Source organism: Capsella rubella, unplaced genomic scaffold, assembly GCF_000375325.1.
Source record: "Capsella rubella cultivar Monte Gargano unplaced genomic scaffold, Caprub1_0 scaffold_4, whole genome shotgun sequence".
Taxonomy (NCBI): domain Eukaryota; kingdom Viridiplantae; phylum Streptophyta; class Magnoliopsida; order Brassicales; family Brassicaceae; genus Capsella; species Capsella rubella.
Window position 1 is genome coordinate 12,065,524 of NW_006238920.1, and position 15,320 is coordinate 12,080,843.

At 37.4% G+C, this 15,320-nt stretch overlaps 5 protein-coding genes and 1 long non-coding RNA gene across 9 annotated transcripts in view; 4 read left to right on the forward strand and 2 right to left on the reverse strand.

Moving 5' to 3' along the window:
• LOC111830998 (pre-mRNA-splicing factor 38) overlaps positions 1-1,601 on the reverse strand; it is a 2,487-nt gene extending 886 nt beyond the window's left edge. The window contains exons 1-5 of the mRNA XM_023784285.1: positions 1,151-1,601; positions 841-962; positions 662-752; positions 452-572; positions 271-356 (exon numbers count right to left, since the gene is read on the reverse strand). Of these exons, the coding sequence (XP_023640053.1) occupies positions 271-356; positions 452-572; positions 662-752; positions 841-962; positions 1,151-1,440 (710 nt within the window). The 5' untranslated portion in view covers positions 1,441-1,601. The remainder of the gene's footprint in view (positions 1-270; positions 357-451; positions 573-661; positions 753-840; positions 963-1,150) is intronic.
• Positions 1,602-1,819: 218 nt separating this feature from the next.
• LOC17890345 (aminoacyl tRNA synthase complex-interacting multifunctional protein 1) lies at positions 1,820-4,979 on the forward strand. The gene is made up of 12 exons (XM_023784284.1): positions 1,820-1,961; positions 2,365-2,463; positions 2,688-2,858; positions 3,012-3,077; positions 3,284-3,349; positions 3,470-3,586; positions 3,683-3,843; positions 3,930-4,020; positions 4,148-4,216; positions 4,321-4,412; positions 4,504-4,567; positions 4,695-4,979. Exons 1-12 carry the CDS (start codon positions 1,899-1,901, stop codon positions 4,797-4,799), a joined length of 1,164 nt encoding a protein of 387 aa, XP_023640052.1. The 5' UTR covers positions 1,820-1,898; the 3' UTR covers positions 4,800-4,979.
• A 975-nt stretch (positions 4,980-5,954) lies between these two features.
• On the forward strand, positions 5,955-7,311 carry LOC17887847 (two-component response regulator ARR16). 4 transcript variants are annotated; one of them, XM_023784287.1, is made up of 6 exons: positions 5,955-6,204; positions 6,311-6,482; positions 6,575-6,663; positions 6,755-6,832; positions 6,927-7,000; positions 7,118-7,311. In XM_023784287.1, the coding sequence occupies exons 1-6, from the start codon at positions 6,112-6,114 to the stop codon at positions 7,212-7,214; spliced, it is 603 nt and encodes a 200-aa protein (XP_023640055.1). In that variant the 5' UTR covers positions 5,955-6,111; the 3' UTR covers positions 7,215-7,311. The 4 variants fall into 4 exon arrangements, with proteins under 4 accessions (XP_023640055.1, XP_006295142.2, XP_023640056.1 ...); XM_006295080.2 differs by having other exon boundaries at positions 6,930-7,000; XM_023784288.1 differs by having other exon boundaries at positions 5,957-6,136.
• LOC111830999 lies at positions 7,237-7,985 on the reverse strand. Its single transcript, XR_002834284.1, has 2 exons — positions 7,820-7,985; positions 7,237-7,625 (listed from the first exon to the last, which is right to left on the reverse strand). It is a non-coding gene; the product is annotated as an uncharacterized LOC111830999 (long non-coding RNA).
• Positions 7,986-9,079: 1,094 nt separating this feature from the next.
• LOC17889816 (glycerol-3-phosphate dehydrogenase [NAD(+)] 2, chloroplastic) lies at positions 9,080-11,522 on the forward strand. The gene is made up of 9 exons (XM_006294146.2): positions 9,080-9,409; positions 9,491-9,627; positions 9,724-9,829; positions 9,928-10,129; positions 10,233-10,320; positions 10,531-10,678; positions 10,807-10,956; positions 11,044-11,193; positions 11,286-11,522. Exons 1-9 carry the CDS (start codon positions 9,143-9,145, stop codon positions 11,298-11,300), a joined length of 1,263 nt encoding a protein of 420 aa, XP_006294208.2. The 5' UTR covers positions 9,080-9,142; the 3' UTR covers positions 11,301-11,522.
• Positions 11,523-11,804: 282 nt separating this feature from the next.
• On the forward strand, positions 11,805-14,714 carry LOC17889499 (DEAD-box ATP-dependent RNA helicase 17). The gene is made up of 10 exons (XM_006295343.2): positions 11,805-12,009; positions 12,116-12,188; positions 12,291-12,400; positions 12,491-12,634; positions 12,727-12,835; positions 12,922-13,274; positions 13,350-13,423; positions 13,505-13,812; positions 13,915-14,161; positions 14,259-14,714. The coding sequence occupies exons 1-10, from the start codon at positions 11,871-11,873 to the stop codon at positions 14,535-14,537; spliced, it is 1,836 nt and encodes a 611-aa protein (XP_006295405.2). The 5' UTR covers positions 11,805-11,870; the 3' UTR covers positions 14,538-14,714.
• The last annotated feature ends 606 nt before the right edge of the window (positions 14,715-15,320 follow it).

Genomic DNA, 15,320 nt, shown 5'->3' on the forward strand with positions numbered 1-15,320 from the left:
ACTTCTCTCTGTACACTGTCAGTACAGAGAAACCTGGAAGGATCTCCACAATTTCAATATCGGAAGCTGTATGTTACCAATGATGGCTTAAGATGCCATAGAGGAAACAGACATTCAAAAGAGATAATACTAGACATGATGCACGAGCATTAGCTAGATAGATCAAACAGCTTCCACAATCATAAGCAACAAAGAAAATCAAAAGGAAGAATTAATAGAGATGGTAACTAGTATAGAAATGTATTTAGCAAAGAACACGGATTTAGATACCTGTGTCTATGACTGTCGCGTCTCCTGTCTCTGTCTCTATCTCTTTCTCTTTCTCTTTCTCTTTCAGGACTCTTACGGTGATGATCCTATAAATGAGGAAGCAAATGGTATCAACGTAAGAGCTGCTAGATAGAAATAGTAAAGAGAAGAAATACTAATTATCACAGAATAAAGCAGTGACCTTCTCATCTTCAGATCCATCAGCCATCCCTTCATTCTCCTCCTTTTCTTCCTCTTCTTCAAAGTCATCTTCCAAAACACTTTTCCTTGGCTCTAATAAACCATTCTGTTCAAGCGTCCACCTATCATCACATTGAAAAGTTAACACTCGTAATATACTGCAGAAACCAAAGATTAAAACTCAGCTAGAGAGAAATGTTAAAGAACAAACCTTTTCTTCAAACGTGGCATTGCAATATCACAAGAATAATCCTTGGTTAAAAGTTCCTCAATGACTTCATCCACATGTGTCAACGAAAACCCTATTCCAAACCAAAAGAGATCAAATTGGTTATGGCAAAAATCAATCAAAAGATTACAACGGATCCATTGAAAGAAAATGAAACTTACTCCCATCAGGTAGCTTTTGTCTCACTTTTCTGTAGTCATTATAGAGAGGCTCGAGGTAACGATAGACATCAACATCAGTCCCGGTAAGCCGGAGATAGAAAGCACCAAGAATACGAACATATCTGCAGAAACCAAGAGATTAAATCGTCTCAATAATCAACATTTATAACATTCAATTCAAAACGTAGGAAACAACTCAAGCTAGCTGCAATTTACCCTACATGGACATACCCAGATTTGGGATACATTCAAAACATATATGCTTAAGAATCAACTAAAACAAGACTAAGCTTCTGGTTAGAAATCATACTTGTAATCATCATTTTTGATGAACTCGACGACAATTTCTTTCTCAGGCTGGATTTGGAGCATCTTCAGTATGAGGCAAAGGAACGGAGTAGGCTTGCGGCTACCACCAAAGGTTCCACCAAGATGGTCAAGCTCCATAGCTTTGTCAACCAACGTTTCCGCAGTGAGGCCAAAACACTGTTCCTTCCAAAAAGTATGCTGATATATCTTCGTCCTCACAATCTTCTCTACCAGGTTCTGTGGATTCGTCCCTCTGATATTCTTGGCCAACGGATCTGTTCTGTTTGCCATTGTCGCCGGAAGTTAATCAGAAATCGCCTCAAAGGCCTGGTCGCCGGAGTAACAAGCGTCGATTCACGCCGCTTCAGTGAGGCCGGAATCGACGAAACTGCTTCAACGAATTTGCCGTCGTAGAAGACGAAGACGGTCTAGGGCTTTGAAGAATCTGAGTTCTGAGAGGTAATTTCTGGAAAAAAAAAAGATTAATTCGTTTTTATTTATTTTTTTATTAATGATTGTTTTTCATCGGTGGTAAAGCCCATAATGAGAAAATATTAATGGGCTACTAATATTTTTCTTCTGGCCCATTAGAGGTGGAGATAACGCCGTTAGTTGGAAGTCCGTTAAGACCGTTATATCAAGCATAAACCCTATCGAAGAAATGCAGTGTTGTGCTTTTTGATTCAGCGAAGAACCCCAAAAGAAGAAGAACACAAATTTCGGAAATAGCGAAAGAGAAGAACTTCACAATGGATTCAAAGACGAAGCAGATGATTCTGTCAGCTCTCTGTAAACACTTCTCCTTGGATCCGGTAAGTGAAGAAGATGCCATCTCAAAATCTTCAATTTTTTCTTTGAGCTCTTGCTTGGTAGCTGACTATGTGTATGATCATGTATTGAATTAGTTAATCAAGAAAACTCAAACATTTTATGATTGGGTATTGATTCAATTTTAAAGATTGTGTGCCATATTTTAGGTTTATCAGTGTTTGCACTTGTGCATTAAGCTGGTTTATGAAAAAGGAAGAACCTTTCTAACTTGGGAGTTTATGGTTTGTTTGGATTGGGTTTGCATGGCATTGATGGCACACTGTGTCTGTGTTGATCATTTTTATCCGTCATCCAGAACTTACACCAGTCCCTCATTTTTTTATCCTAAATAAACAGGAATGATTTTTGCGTTGTTTCTGAAAATAATTTTATTCATTTTCTTAGGAAAATTTTCTGGGCGGAGCTAGTCAGAGTGATGTCAAGACGCTTTATTCTAATGTTTTGAAGGCATCTGGAAAGGAAGTGTCTGCACAAAACAACGAGGTAATTTATTGAAATGTGTACCTAACGATATGAATGCCAAACTCTAAGTGGAAGATTATTTGCGCTGTGATGAAATTTGTACCATATTTTGAGAAAGTGAAGGATTAGTTTGTTTGTGCTGTGATGCAATGCCTTGTGTGTGGTGATGGATGATGAGTATTCATTGGCTCTCTTTTGCATAAAGCGTTAGCATTTCACATTTGAAAAGTAATGACATATTTCAGGTTTTGAAGTGGCTGGATTTTTCGGAAGCTTTCCCTGCAATTTCCAAGGATTGCTTTGCAGCTCTTGAAAAGTTGAATGTTGAGTTAGCTACCAAGTCGGTACTCTTGGGAAATGGATTGACGCCATCAGCAGCTGATGTTGCTGTGTTTTCAGCTTTGCATTCTTCAGTGGTACCACTTCTTTTAAATCCATAGTTTAATTATCATTCGTTCCTGAGTAATTTTATGTTTTTCGTTAAATATTCCAAGATGAAATTTTCATAAAATGTTAACTAAAGGCGGCCTTACAGACTAATTGTTCTCTGTTTGACTTACTGTTCCCAGCTTGGCCTCTCAGATTCAGACAAGGAGAAAGTACCACATGTCATAAGATGGATAAATTACATCCAGGTAGGTTCCACATCATAGAATTATCAGTACTTGATTGCGCCAATGTAGTCTGTAAATGAGTAAATCTATGGAGGACTACTTTATGTGTAGGCGTTAGCGACTATTACATATAATCTTTGCACTCTCTGAACTTCAACCTTTCACTTTATCTTACCTTGTTATTTCTGCTGTACTGATAAATGCTGCTCATTATCTTATTTTTACAGAATAAAGAAGACTTATCAACATTATTTGCTCCAATTCCTGTGAAGTTATCAGTGTTTGACTTTGAGGTGAATTATCTTTTCATACCAATTCCTTAGTTTTACATCTTTCCATATGAATTACACGTTGTCCTTTCCTTTCACTCACGATGAGCAAATGGTTTTCTGATGTCTTTCCTTTAAACGCAGGTATCAAAAAGTGTTCCTAAGGTGGAAGCAAATTCCAATGCAAAAAAAGCTACGGAAGGTGTAAAGCCTGTTGACAAGTCAGAAGTGCAGCCGATCACAAAGAAAACTGAGCCTGAGGTACTAATTTTAAATTTTAAGTGGTATATATTAGACTGTGAGTCTATTTATATTGTAGAATCTGATGTTCCCTCCCTTTTTTTTGTGTATGTGTAGGAACCAAAGAAAAAGGCTACAAAAGAGAAGGATGCCAAAAAAGAAAAGAAAAAACCCGCTGAAACAGAACCAGCTAACAAAGACGTGGAGCTTAGTGTCAGTTTGCTTAATATCCAGGTCGGTCTAATTCGCAAAGCATGGAAGCACCCATCAGCAGATAGGTTTGTGGCCAAAACATTTCAATATTGTGGCTCTGTTAAAGATTAGCTTTTAATATGTTTTGAGACTTGTCTTATGTATAATGCAGTTTGCTGGTGGAAGAAATAGATGTCGGGGAGGAAAAAGTGAGGCAAGTAGTTAGTGGCTTAGCAAAGTTCTGCAATCCCGATGATCTAGCGGTATAGTGATGCCATGATTACAAATAACAATAATAAATTTGGTTTATCAATCCATAAATTGGTCCGGTTCTTGAAATTTAAAGTTACTAACCTATGGTTTCCTGATTGCTGGGTTATGATGATGAAGAACCGCCTTGTTGCGCTCATCACAAATGTCAAACCTGGAAAGCTAAGAGATGTTATGTCACAAGGACTGGTAATGCTTTCTTCGATCCGCCTCAATCCAGTTGATCAACGATCAAAGTTTTGCAACACCCTCACATTAGCTCTTCTTCTATGTTATTTGTTTCTTTGCCACAGGTTCTTTGTGCTTCAAATGAAGATCACTCGGTGGTAGAACCGTTGCTGCCACCTGCTGGGGCTAAACCAGGAGAGCGTGTATCATTTTCAGGGTATATCGTTAACATTAATAAGATCTTTCCTTTTTCCTTTTTTTCCTGTTTATCGCAAACTCAAGGGCCCTTTTCCGTAATGTTGATCTAGGATTGAAGGGAAGCCAGAAGATGTACTAAACCCTAAAAAGAAGCAACTAGAGAAGATAACACCGGTATATGCTTCATGCCCTTTTTTAGGTTTCAGACTTAATCAAACCAAACATGCGAGTACTGTTTTTACATAATTATATATAAACATCCAATCTCACGGGAAATTTGGTTAATCACACGCAATTGCAGGGTCTCTACACTGATGAAAATGGCGTAGCCACATACAAAGGCATACCATTCATGACCTCAGCTGGACCTTGCACTTCCAGCATCCCCAAGGCTACCATCAAGTAGTGAACTTTATACTTCTTTCTCTTTTCTTACATATGTCTTTGATATTCACAAAACTCAGTTGGAAAAGAAGATATGTTTTGTCACAATTCGAATGAGTCTCTCTAACTTTTGTTCTTGTTAAACTGTTTTGACTCTCTTTTTCTTTATGAGCTGTCTGCTACTAGAGTTTGGTTTTGGTCAGTTCCGTGTTCTTTCTCCTTTTGATCAGGCTGTGCAAGTCCACCATTAAATGTCAGGATTGGCATACTGTCTACAGAGAACCAGTTCGCTACTTATGTTAGCTTCAGTTAGATAAACTAAACCAGTATTGACCATCAAATCAATTGTATTTAAGTTAATTCATCTCAATAAAATCATGAAAAATAGGGGATTATCTCATGAAGTTCAAATTAAACTTGTATTACTTCAAATACATGAAACAATCAATCTCCTATGATCATGATTCTTAATATGATGATCTTATTACAAAAGTTAAAAAGAGGGATAAAGAATCTTTAGAGATGGCCCATGAGGATCTCTAGAAGAGATTGGTGGTCCATTTGCGACAAAAGATCATTATCATATTTTCCTTTTTCAACTTATTGTATTCCAAGGATCTAACCTCCCAAAAAACAAAAAAATTAAGAAAAAAGTTGTATTATAATATCTAAAGATTTATCTGATCAGCTGATACAAGATCCGCACGACTGTGAACTGGACACAATTGTATGTTTCTTTATTTAGCTTCTCAAAGAATCAGTCCTCCATAGCAAACACACAACTTCTTTCTTATAATAAACACACACGAAATCTTTTATACTTTGTCCCCGGGAAAAAAATAAAACAAAATTTGATCTTTTTTTGGCTATTATTATTCTACGAATCCAAAATCATATCGAATCAGTTCTTGGCATATAATTATTATAGAGAGATTGTTACCGAATAAATCTCTAGTCATATCATATTTTTCAGTTGCATGCATCTCTACAAATTTAAAAGTGGTCCAAAAGAAATAATAGAGAAACCCCACACGATTAGAAGAAGAAGATGTCGTAACTCAAAACACAAAAAGACAAGTTGTATATGAAACTATAACGACGACTGGTATTTGAAACTATAAACCCCTAAAAATAAGATATCACGAAATATCCGTGATATCCTTTGATGCAATCTCTTCCTCATGCTCTGTTTTTTTTTTTTTCTATTTTTTTATTAATTTATTCTTGGGCAATAGTATATAGATATATCATGAAGTTGGTAATAATAATGGAAAATTCTTCACCCACCAAAATCAAGAGAAAGAAACCATCATAAATACCATCACCACATTCACATGATTCATACATGCACACTTCTGAGTCTGTCACTTTCTTTCTTCATTGTCTATGTGTTTTGTCTTATTTTGTTTTCTTTCTTTTTATTGGAGGTAGTGGTGAAGAATTAAAAGCAATGTCGTCTGCGAGGCTTTTTGTAGTATTGAGGCTCTAGAGTCAGTCTTTGCTTATTGTCAAATTGTTTTCTCTTTATTTCAGTTACTTGACATCGCTAAGGAGATGAACAGTTCCGGAGATTCTTGTTCGTCGTCGTTGATGGAGGTTGCTTATGATGATGATCATCATGAAGAGATTCATGTTTTAGCTGTTGATGATAATCTTATCGACCGTAAACTCGTTGAGAGGTTGCTCAAGATCTCTTCTTGCAAAGGTTAATTCCATCTCTCTTTTCACCTTTTCAATTCACTGTACGTTATTTTCTTTGTTTTGTACTCATTGTTTTTAAAATGTGTATTATTGCAGTGACAACAGCAGAGAATGCGCTTAGAGCATTGGAGTATTTGGGTTTGGGAGATCAAAATCAACATATTGATGCACTGACGACCAACAACGTAAGCAAACAAAAAAACACGTATTAAATCATTCAAGATCTATACCTCATTGATATATACCATGGTCTATGATAATAACTCAAAAATGCAGGATTTGAAGGTGAATCTAATCATCACAGATTACTGTATGCCTGGAATGACAGGTTTCGAGCTACTCAAGAAAGTGAAGGTACATATATACCAGCTTCTTGGAACCAAAATTCATATATACAATTATATCGGTAATTATTCAATCTGACAATCTCTTCCGTGTGTATCTGTAGCAGGAGTCATCATATCTGAAAGAGGTCCCTGTTGTGATAATGTCTTCAGAGAATATTCCTACTCGCATCAACAAGTAAGAACAACTGAGATCTGGTTAAGATCTAGTACTTTCTGTGTTTCTTATTGTGGAAGTAATTAGTTTATTAAGATCAATGTCTTTATGGTCTGTTTTTGGCTTTTAAAACCGCAGATGCTTAGCGAGTGGAGCTCAAATGTTTATGCAGAAGCCTCTCAAACTGTCTGATGTTGAGAAACTTAAATGTCAGCTCATGAACTGCAGAAGCTAACCATCCATATGAGAGATTAAAGTTTAGCTCTAACCTAAACATTCCATTGTCTTCTTGATTTCTTATTTTCAATTAGTTTTACAATTTTTGTTTTGTTTTTTGTTTCTTGAAACCAAGAAATGTCTTCATATATATATGCCTATAGTAGTAATCTCAAGCTTATAAACAAATATCATAGAAAATGGTTGTGGTGATGAAGATGATGACGATGTCTTCTGTGTTCCAACCCTAAACAGCGAATAAATGGATAACATGAGAGGAAGAAACATCTCTTTATTCCCCTAACCATTGAAAATGGAGGCCACACGCAACAACATTGATGATCCTCTTCTATCGTCGTTGTTTCTAATTTCTCTTTTCTTTTTCTCTTGTCTCTTTTTCTGCCGTTGTTGCATAGGATTGACATCGTTCCTGCGGCGAAAGAGAAGAATGAAAAGACATAATATTAAATCTTGTGCAGCAAGAAAGGTTTAGATTTCACTTTTTGTAACATATAACAAATTCCGAATAACGAGACCAGTATATATAAATGCAAAAAAATCCCAACTGAATCACGACGAGGGGCATGTTTTAAGAAAGATAAAACTTATTGGGTTCCCCTTTACCTTTACCGGAATCTCTTGTGAATGAGCTGTCAAGTTTTGCTTTTAGAAAGTCAAAGAAGATTTAACGGATGAGGAAAGACGATTGAACATTTTTTCTTCTCCGAGAGAGAGAGAGAGAGAGAGAGGGAGAGAGAGATCAGAGAGAAAGAAGTTGAAAGTCTCTAAAACGTACGTAGAGAGGATATATCAGAAATTGTCTCCTCAAGAAGAATAATACTTTTTTAGGAGACTTGTATTGTACGTCTCCATTGGAGCTTTCAACATCATATAACACGTGTCCCAGTTCTTATAGCATTATTAACCAAGATTTATTTATTATTTTTTTTTTTTTGGTAAAAGGTTAAATATTAACCCAAGATCTTTGTTATATGTTTTCACCTTTTAATTCTTTTTGTGCTTATGGACTACGTGCATAATGCTTTCCGGATCTGTGTATGTATGTACCGCACGATTTCTAGTATAGTACAATAAACATGAATTTGTTTTTAGAGTGGAACAAACCCTATATACGTAGAGATTATATGGAACACGTTATCAAATTTCAATAAATCTGTCCCAAGAAAGGTGGAAAATTAGCGGAGACGATTGAGGAGGTTGCATACGTATTTGGATAATGTATCTCGGAATTCAGTGCCACCAATATCTGACCTAATTACTTGTTTTGAAATTTTTGAATTTGAGTCTAGCTTATTACATTAGCTAGCTATTGGTTATTAATAAAGGGTCTTTCATTTGAGTAAACTAAACACCGATCCAATTTGAATTACCAAAATATTCTTACCTACAAACTGACAAACTCTTACTTCAAACTTGATTTTTTGAAATTATATTAAACAAACTCAATTTTAAAAAAAAAACATATCGATTTTTATAATTAATTACATGCTTTATGCGGATTTGAATTTGGACGATGCATGGACTCAACCAACAACGATACTAACATAAATTTTCAGGCTAGCAAACTAAACCAGTTTTTTTAATATATAATAAATGTTAAGATCTATCAGAAAATAATCGAATTCAAAGGCGAAATCAAAAATTTTTAATACTTAAATTTAAAACTAGAAAAATTCTGAAATTACAAAGAAACACATTTTTCTCATCGAAAAAAAGAAAGAAACACACTTTTTTCTATTAGGACTGAAGGCCAGAGCGTTTTAATCTGAGGCCCAAATGAGATAAAGGCCCAACTTAGTATTGTGACGGGCCAAGAATAACTGTAAAGGACGAACAAAGATTCTGTTCACTCTCTCTCTCTCGTTCGCTCGCTCGCTCTCTCAATCTTTCCGATTTGGTTGGGTCCTCTCCAAGTCTCTTGCGAAAATGGCGGCTTCGGTACAACCTGCATGCTTAGACCTCCACTTCTCCGGCAAGCATCCACCGCTTCCTAAACACTACGCTATTTCCGTCCGCTGCGTTTCTTCTCCCAATGTAATTCCCGAAGCTGACTCCATCACTGGCCCTCCTGATATCATCGATACCAGCCGTGACCAGCGCAAAGTGGTTCGTCTTGCCTGGGAGAAGTTGGTTCGATGGTCTCGTTCTTGGCGCGCTAAAGCCAAAACCGATGTTCTTGAGCGCACTCGCAAGGTTTTCGTTATCTTCAGTTTCTTTCTTCTTTGATTTCGTTTTCCTTTCAAAGGATTTTGAAAAGAATCTGGGGATTTTTAGGTTGTTGTTCTTGGTGGAGGTTCGTTTGGTACTGCAATGGCTGCTCATGTAGCTAGAAGGAAAGAGGGATTAGAGGTTAATATGCTAGTGCGTGACTCTTTTATTTGCCAATCTATCAACGAGAACCACCATAATTGGTACTTTCTATAGCGTTTGATTTTATCCAAACACAATTCATAATGCGACTTCACGATGACAATTTTGATGTTGTTCGAATTGTGCTTGGTTAACAGTAAGTACTTCCCTGAGCACAAGTTACCTGAGAATGTGATTGCCACAACTGATGCGAAAGCTGCATTGCTTGATGCTGATTACTGCCTCCATGCTGTACCTGTCCAGGTTTAAAGCGGATTGAGTTTTTGTTTTTTTTTTTTTTTTTTGTATTTTGGTTTATCTGCTTCTATGTTCTGCTGATTAATGCGGTTTGTTTGTCGCAGTTTAGCTCATCATATCTAGAAGGAATTTCCGATTATGTTGATCCAGGATTGCCTATTATATCTCTTAGCAAAGGTCTGGAGCTTAATACTCTTAGGATGATGTCTCAGATAATTCCTACTGCCCTTAAGAATCCAAGGCAACCTTTCGTTGCACTTTCTGGCCCGTCATTTGCTCTGGAGCTGATGAACAATTTACCAACGGGTTTCACTCTTGTTCTTCTTTCGTTTATATTCAAATAGCATTATATAGGTTTCTATTGCTGAATGCTGTTATGTTTTTCCTTTCGGTATATCTTTTTTGCCAGCAATGGTGGTTGCCTCGAAAGATAAGAAATTGGCAAATGCTGTTCAGCAGCTTCTGGCTTCTAGTTACTTGAGAATAAACACTTCCAGGTACAACATTTCAAAATCAGGGTCCATTGGTTTATATGATTTCTGGATGTATTTCTCTGCTGCGCTGGGATTATAACCGTTTATCCACCTGCTTGATAGTCTATTCATGTCTTGTGTATGTGCGGTATTCATGGCTGAGCTCTAATGGTTAATTACTTACTTCTTTGAGGGATTTTTGTGCACTCAGCTTGTAACCTCTGATCATTTCAGTGATGTTACAGGCGTGGAAATTGCCGGTGCCCTGAAGAATGTTCTAGCAATAGCTGCAGGAATTGTTGATGGAATGAATCTCGGTAACAACTCTATGGCAGCTCTTGTATCCCAAGGTTGTTCAGAGATAAGATGGTTAGCCACAAAGGTAGTAAATTTAATGTTTATATAATAGTTTCATTGAAAGTGGTTTTTATCCAAGAAACTTACCACGATGAGTACTAAATCCTGAGTTATATTGCATTCTCTGGGTTTTTCCGTTTTGTATGTGTGAAGATGGGTGCAAAGCCAACAACCATAACTGGTTTATCAGGAACTGGAGACATAATGCTCACGTGTTTTGTAAATCTTTCAAGAAACCGAACAGTTGGAGTTAGGTTAGGGTCAGGGGAGACACTAGATGACATACTAAGCTCTATGAGTCAGGTGTGTTTCTCACTGATGATCTTATGGTGAAACCAAAAAGATTGGTTGAATCTGAACCCCATGAATCAAATGACAATTGCTGCGCAGGTAGCAGAGGGTGTAGCAACTGCCGGGGCAGTGATAGCATTAGCACAGAAATACAATGTGAAGCTGCCGGTTTTGACAGCCGTAGCTAAGATAATAGATAATGAACTGACCCCGACTAAGGCTGTTCTTGAGCTCATGAACCTTCCTCAGGTTGATTCTATGTTTCCTAGATTCCCATCTCGACTCGACTACTTTTCTTGATTTTGATTTTGAGTATGGTCTGTATATTTCTGGTTTTGCAGATTGAAGAAGTATGAGATGGAACAATCGTTTTGAGGACCACATATTCAAAGAGATGGCTTTAAGGCGGCAAGAGCTTTGCATTCGTTTAGGGATAGCTAGTGATAGAGATGACTCGAAGTGACTTTTGTAATCGATTTTAGGCCCTGAATCTCATGAATGTGAATTGTTCATAAACATTTTACAAATCTGTGTAAAGTTTTCTCATACGTCTATAAAAGGGATTTTCCAGTATACAATTGTTAAGCGTGGACTCTGGCATCTGGGAGTGGGGATTCGTATTATCTTCGGACTTCTGAAGCCATGGTTTGAACTAGGGGTGTTTCAATTCGGGTACACCAAACCGATCTAACCCAAACTTTAACCGTTCTTTCTATTTTCGGTAAGCTTAGATGATAGGCCACCGATCATTAAAAAGTGAAAATGGGCTTTGAAACTGAGAGGCCCATAATAATTTTAAGGCCTAAAGATAAAACGGTGACGTATAGAAGGCAAAACCCTTGCAATTGCAGTGTGTCGTCGTCGTTGAGTCCTCGGAGACGGAGGGAAAAAAAACAGAAAACTCGTTTGTTTCGTCGAAGAAGAAGATGATGAAGAGAACCCAACAATCCGCAAGAGAATCAAAGCAAGAAGCTAAAGATGGAAGCAAAGGAAAGAGCGGTTTGTTTGCTTCATGTTCCTTCTCTTCCCTTGGCTTAGATCCCAAGCTCTCTGACCAGCTCCAAGGTTCTCTCTCTGCCTCTGCCTGTATTGGTATCCTCTGTTTATATATATATACTGAGCTTAATTTCTGAGTTTTAATGTTTTTTTTTTTCCGTGTTAATTTATACAGAAAGGATGGGATTTGAAGCTCCTACACTTGTACAAGCTCAAGCAATTCCTGTTATTCTCTCTGGTCGAGATGTGTATCCTTTCTTCTACAAAATTCTATCTTCTTTTTGTGTGAATTAGGATTATAATTTAAAGTTTGGTTTGTTTCCGTTAACTTGGGATATATAAATGTATAGACTTGTTAATGCTGCAACCGGTACTGGAAAGACTATAGCGTATTTGGCACCACTCATCCATCACTTGCAGGGCTATTCTCCCAAGGTTGATCGTTCTCATGGAACTTTTGGTATATGCCTGACCTGTTGTGCTAGCTTGAATTTAGAATTCGTTGGGAGGTGAAGTGATAATTTTGATGCTTGAACTTTCTATGTGGCAGCTTTGGTGATTGTGCCCACACGGGAACTGTGCCTTCAGGTGTATGAAACTTTGGAGAAGCTGCTGCATCGGTTCCATTGGATTGTCCCTGGCTATGTGATGGGAGGAGAGAAAAAGGCTAAAGAAAAGGCTAGGTTAAGGAAAGGTGCCATATTTTCTTCCATTTTTTGCATATTCTTTTCTTTGTGTGAAAAGTGATATGATCGCTTTGAATCCGGACTTACCGTTTTATTTCAGGGATATCCATTCTAATTGCAACCCCTGGACGTCTTCTTGACCATTTGAAGAACACAGCTTCATTCGTGCACAAAAATCTGCGTTGGGTTATCTTTGATGAAGCGGATTGGTATAAAGGCTGTACCCTGAAAGTTAATATCTTCCTTGATCCTGCCTGTGCTTCCTTTATTTAATTCTTCTTTTGAATTATGACAGCATTCTCGAATTAGGCTATGGGAAGGAGATAGAACAGATTATTAAGCTTCTAGGTTCTGGGCAAAACGAAGAAGGGGAAGAGGATAATATTGTTCCTAAAGGTGTTCAGAAGCAGAACTTGTTATTGTCAGCAACATTGAATGAAAAAGTTAACCACCTTGCAAAACTTAGTTTGGATGATCCGGTAATGATTGGTCTTGACAACAGCAAATTGCAACAAAATCTGTCTGTGGAGTCCCCTGCCTCTCCTAACTCTGATGGGGATGATATGGTAATTCATGTAAACAAATCCGTAAACCCTTCATCTGAGGACTATGGCATACCGTCACAGCTAGTGCAGAAATATGTTAGAGGTACAGTTATCTCCACTTGAATCTATTTATATTGTTCTGTGCTTCTAGTTTGATAGAATTATATATCATATGCAGTGCCATGTGGTGCAAGGCTTGTGGCACTTCTTTCTGTTCTCAAGAACCTTTTTGAAAGAGAAGCTTCTCAAAAGGTAAATTTCAAGCAAGCCCATATCCGAAGTTCCTGTCATATCTGTTTGTTTTTTATTATGAGGTTTTGTGCATTTTTCCAGGTAGTCGTATTCTTTTCGACACGTGATGCTGTAGATTTTCATTACTCACTTCTGAGTGAACTCCAATGGCCACCAAATTCTGGGAAAGAAGAGGAGGGGACTAAACAGTTGTTTCTTAAGTGCAAAACGTTTCGGTTACATGGAAGTATGGAGCAAGAGGATAGAAGATCTGCGTTTGGGACCTTTAAAACTGAGAAACAGGCTCTTCTCTTGAGTACAGATGTTGCTGCTAGGGGTTTGGATTTCCCTAAAGTAAGATGTATTATACAGTATGACTGTCCGGGAGAAGCTACCGAGTATGTGCATAGGTAAATTCTGGAATCTCCAAAAGCACTTGACGTTGCTGCCTTAAATATATAATACCTTGAATTTCTGAGCTTGTGTGTTTATGTTATGATTCATGGTTGCAGAGTGGGTAGAACAGCTCGTATTGGTGAAAAAGGAGAAGCGTTGTTATTTCTACAGCCAATTGAAATAGACTATCTTAAGGAGCTTAAGAAACACGGTGCATCACTTACAGAGTACCCTCTTCTAAAAGTACTTGATAAATTTCCCATACCCGGCAATATGCCCCGCATCAAAAAGGTCATATCCCTAGAATCGCATCCTTGGGTTATATCACTGCAGAGAGCTCTTGAATCCGTTACTTACTCCGAGGTACGTTTTTATTCAGTGTGTTCCCTCTCGCTGTGATTGATTTATACTCTTGAGAGTAGAAAAAACCTCTCCTTGCTTGTGGCTGTTTTATTCACAGCCAAAGATGAAGAACCTGGCAAAGAATGCATTTGTCTCTTGGGTAAGGGGATATGCAGCTCACAAGGGAGAGCTCAAAAGCATTTTCGTGGTAAAGAAGCTTCACTTGGGTCATGTCGCCAAGAGCTTTGCTCTGAGAGAGCAACCGTCTTTAGTTGGGAAATCACATCATAAAGAATCGATGAAGAGGAAGAGAGACGAACGCCAAAAAGGACAACAAGCTAAGAAGAGAAAGAATATGAGCGGCAGTGGCGGTAGAAGTACACAAAAAACTAGATAAAATCAGTTTCGCCACCATAAACCATAGCACAAGTTTTTGTAATGAGTGAGCTGTTTTGTTCATCGAAAATTTTGAGAAATCTACGAAGTTTGGAACTTGAACCATCGTTTGTTTACATTATTACTTGTATTAACCAGAAAGCTGAAGATTCACTACAAATTCACGGAAGTTTGCATCCCTGAGGTTTAGTCAAAACAGTTCTTAGGGGAAACTATAGAAGTCTAAGTCTAGATTTGCTCATTTTTTTATACCTTACAGGAAGATATTACCAAATCAACACCAACATTATGTCTAAAGTAATGTTTTTAGATATAATAAAATGGCAAATTTAAAAGATTTTAAAGAAAATGGCAAAAATCTACAAATGCCACTAAAAAGAGTTCTTTTCACATAATTGATTCTTTTTGAAATGGGTAACAAAATCTATTCTTGGGAATTAGAAACCCGAAATTTTATTCTTGCGTTCTCATGGCTTGAATCCGGATCAGTGCTGGAGCTCGGAAGCTAGAGTAACACTTTCTTCTGGAGTTCAGAGGCACACGTTGTGGGTTCGTTTATACGACTTGTGCTTGAAACCACAAAGACATTAGAGAAGATGGGTCCTATGGTTGGAACCTTACTATTTTCTTAAAATCAAAAGGTTTTATGCACGAGTTGCTTGAGATCGTTTCAGTGCTTACTCGAAACAAAAATGTCTCCATTGTGATCTCAAAAACCAGATGCCAATTTCTAAAAATGTAATATTTTGTTTTGTTTCTAGTAAGAAACTTGATCAAATTCAAA

Excerpts from the sequence above, each read along its gene's own strand:
- LOC17890345 (XM_023784284.1), top strand. The coding sequence starts at position 1,899 with ATGGATTCAAAGACGAAGCAGATGATTCTGTCAGCTCTCTGTAAACAC. Across the intron at positions 2,464-2,687 it reads TGTCTGCACAAAACAACGAG|GTTTTGAAGTGGCTGGATTT; the intron begins GTAATTTATTGA and ends GACATATTTCAG. Across the intron at positions 3,587-3,682 it reads CAAAGAAAACTGAGCCTGAG|GAACCAAAGAAAAAGGCTAC; the intron begins GTACTAATTTTA and ends GTGTATGTGTAG.
- LOC17887847 (XM_023784287.1), top strand. The coding sequence starts at position 6,112 with ATGATTCATACATGCACACTTCTGAGTCTGTCACTTTCTTTCTTCATT. Across the intron at positions 6,483-6,574 it reads CAAGATCTCTTCTTGCAAAG|TGACAACAGCAGAGAATGCG; the intron begins GTTAATTCCATC and ends GTATTATTGCAG. Across the intron at positions 6,664-6,754 it reads ATGCACTGACGACCAACAAC|GATTTGAAGGTGAATCTAAT; the intron begins GTAAGCAAACAA and ends TCAAAAATGCAG.
- LOC17889816 (XM_006294146.2), top strand. The coding sequence starts at position 9,143 with ATGGCGGCTTCGGTACAACCTGCATGCTTAGACCTCCACTTCTCCGGC. Across the intron at positions 9,410-9,490 it reads TTCTTGAGCGCACTCGCAAG|GTTGTTGTTCTTGGTGGAGG; the intron begins GTTTTCGTTATC and ends GGGGATTTTTAG. Across the intron at positions 10,321-10,530 it reads TTGAGAATAAACACTTCCAG|TGATGTTACAGGCGTGGAAA; the intron begins GTACAACATTTC and ends TGATCATTTCAG.
- LOC17889499 (XM_006295343.2), top strand. The coding sequence starts at position 11,871 with ATGATGAAGAGAACCCAACAATCCGCAAGAGAATCAAAGCAAGAAGCT. Across the intron at positions 13,813-13,914 it reads GCTACCGAGTATGTGCATAG|AGTGGGTAGAACAGCTCGTA; the intron begins GTAAATTCTGGA and ends TCATGGTTGCAG. Across the intron at positions 14,162-14,258 it reads AATCCGTTACTTACTCCGAG|CCAAAGATGAAGAACCTGGC; the intron begins GTACGTTTTTAT and ends TTTTATTCACAG.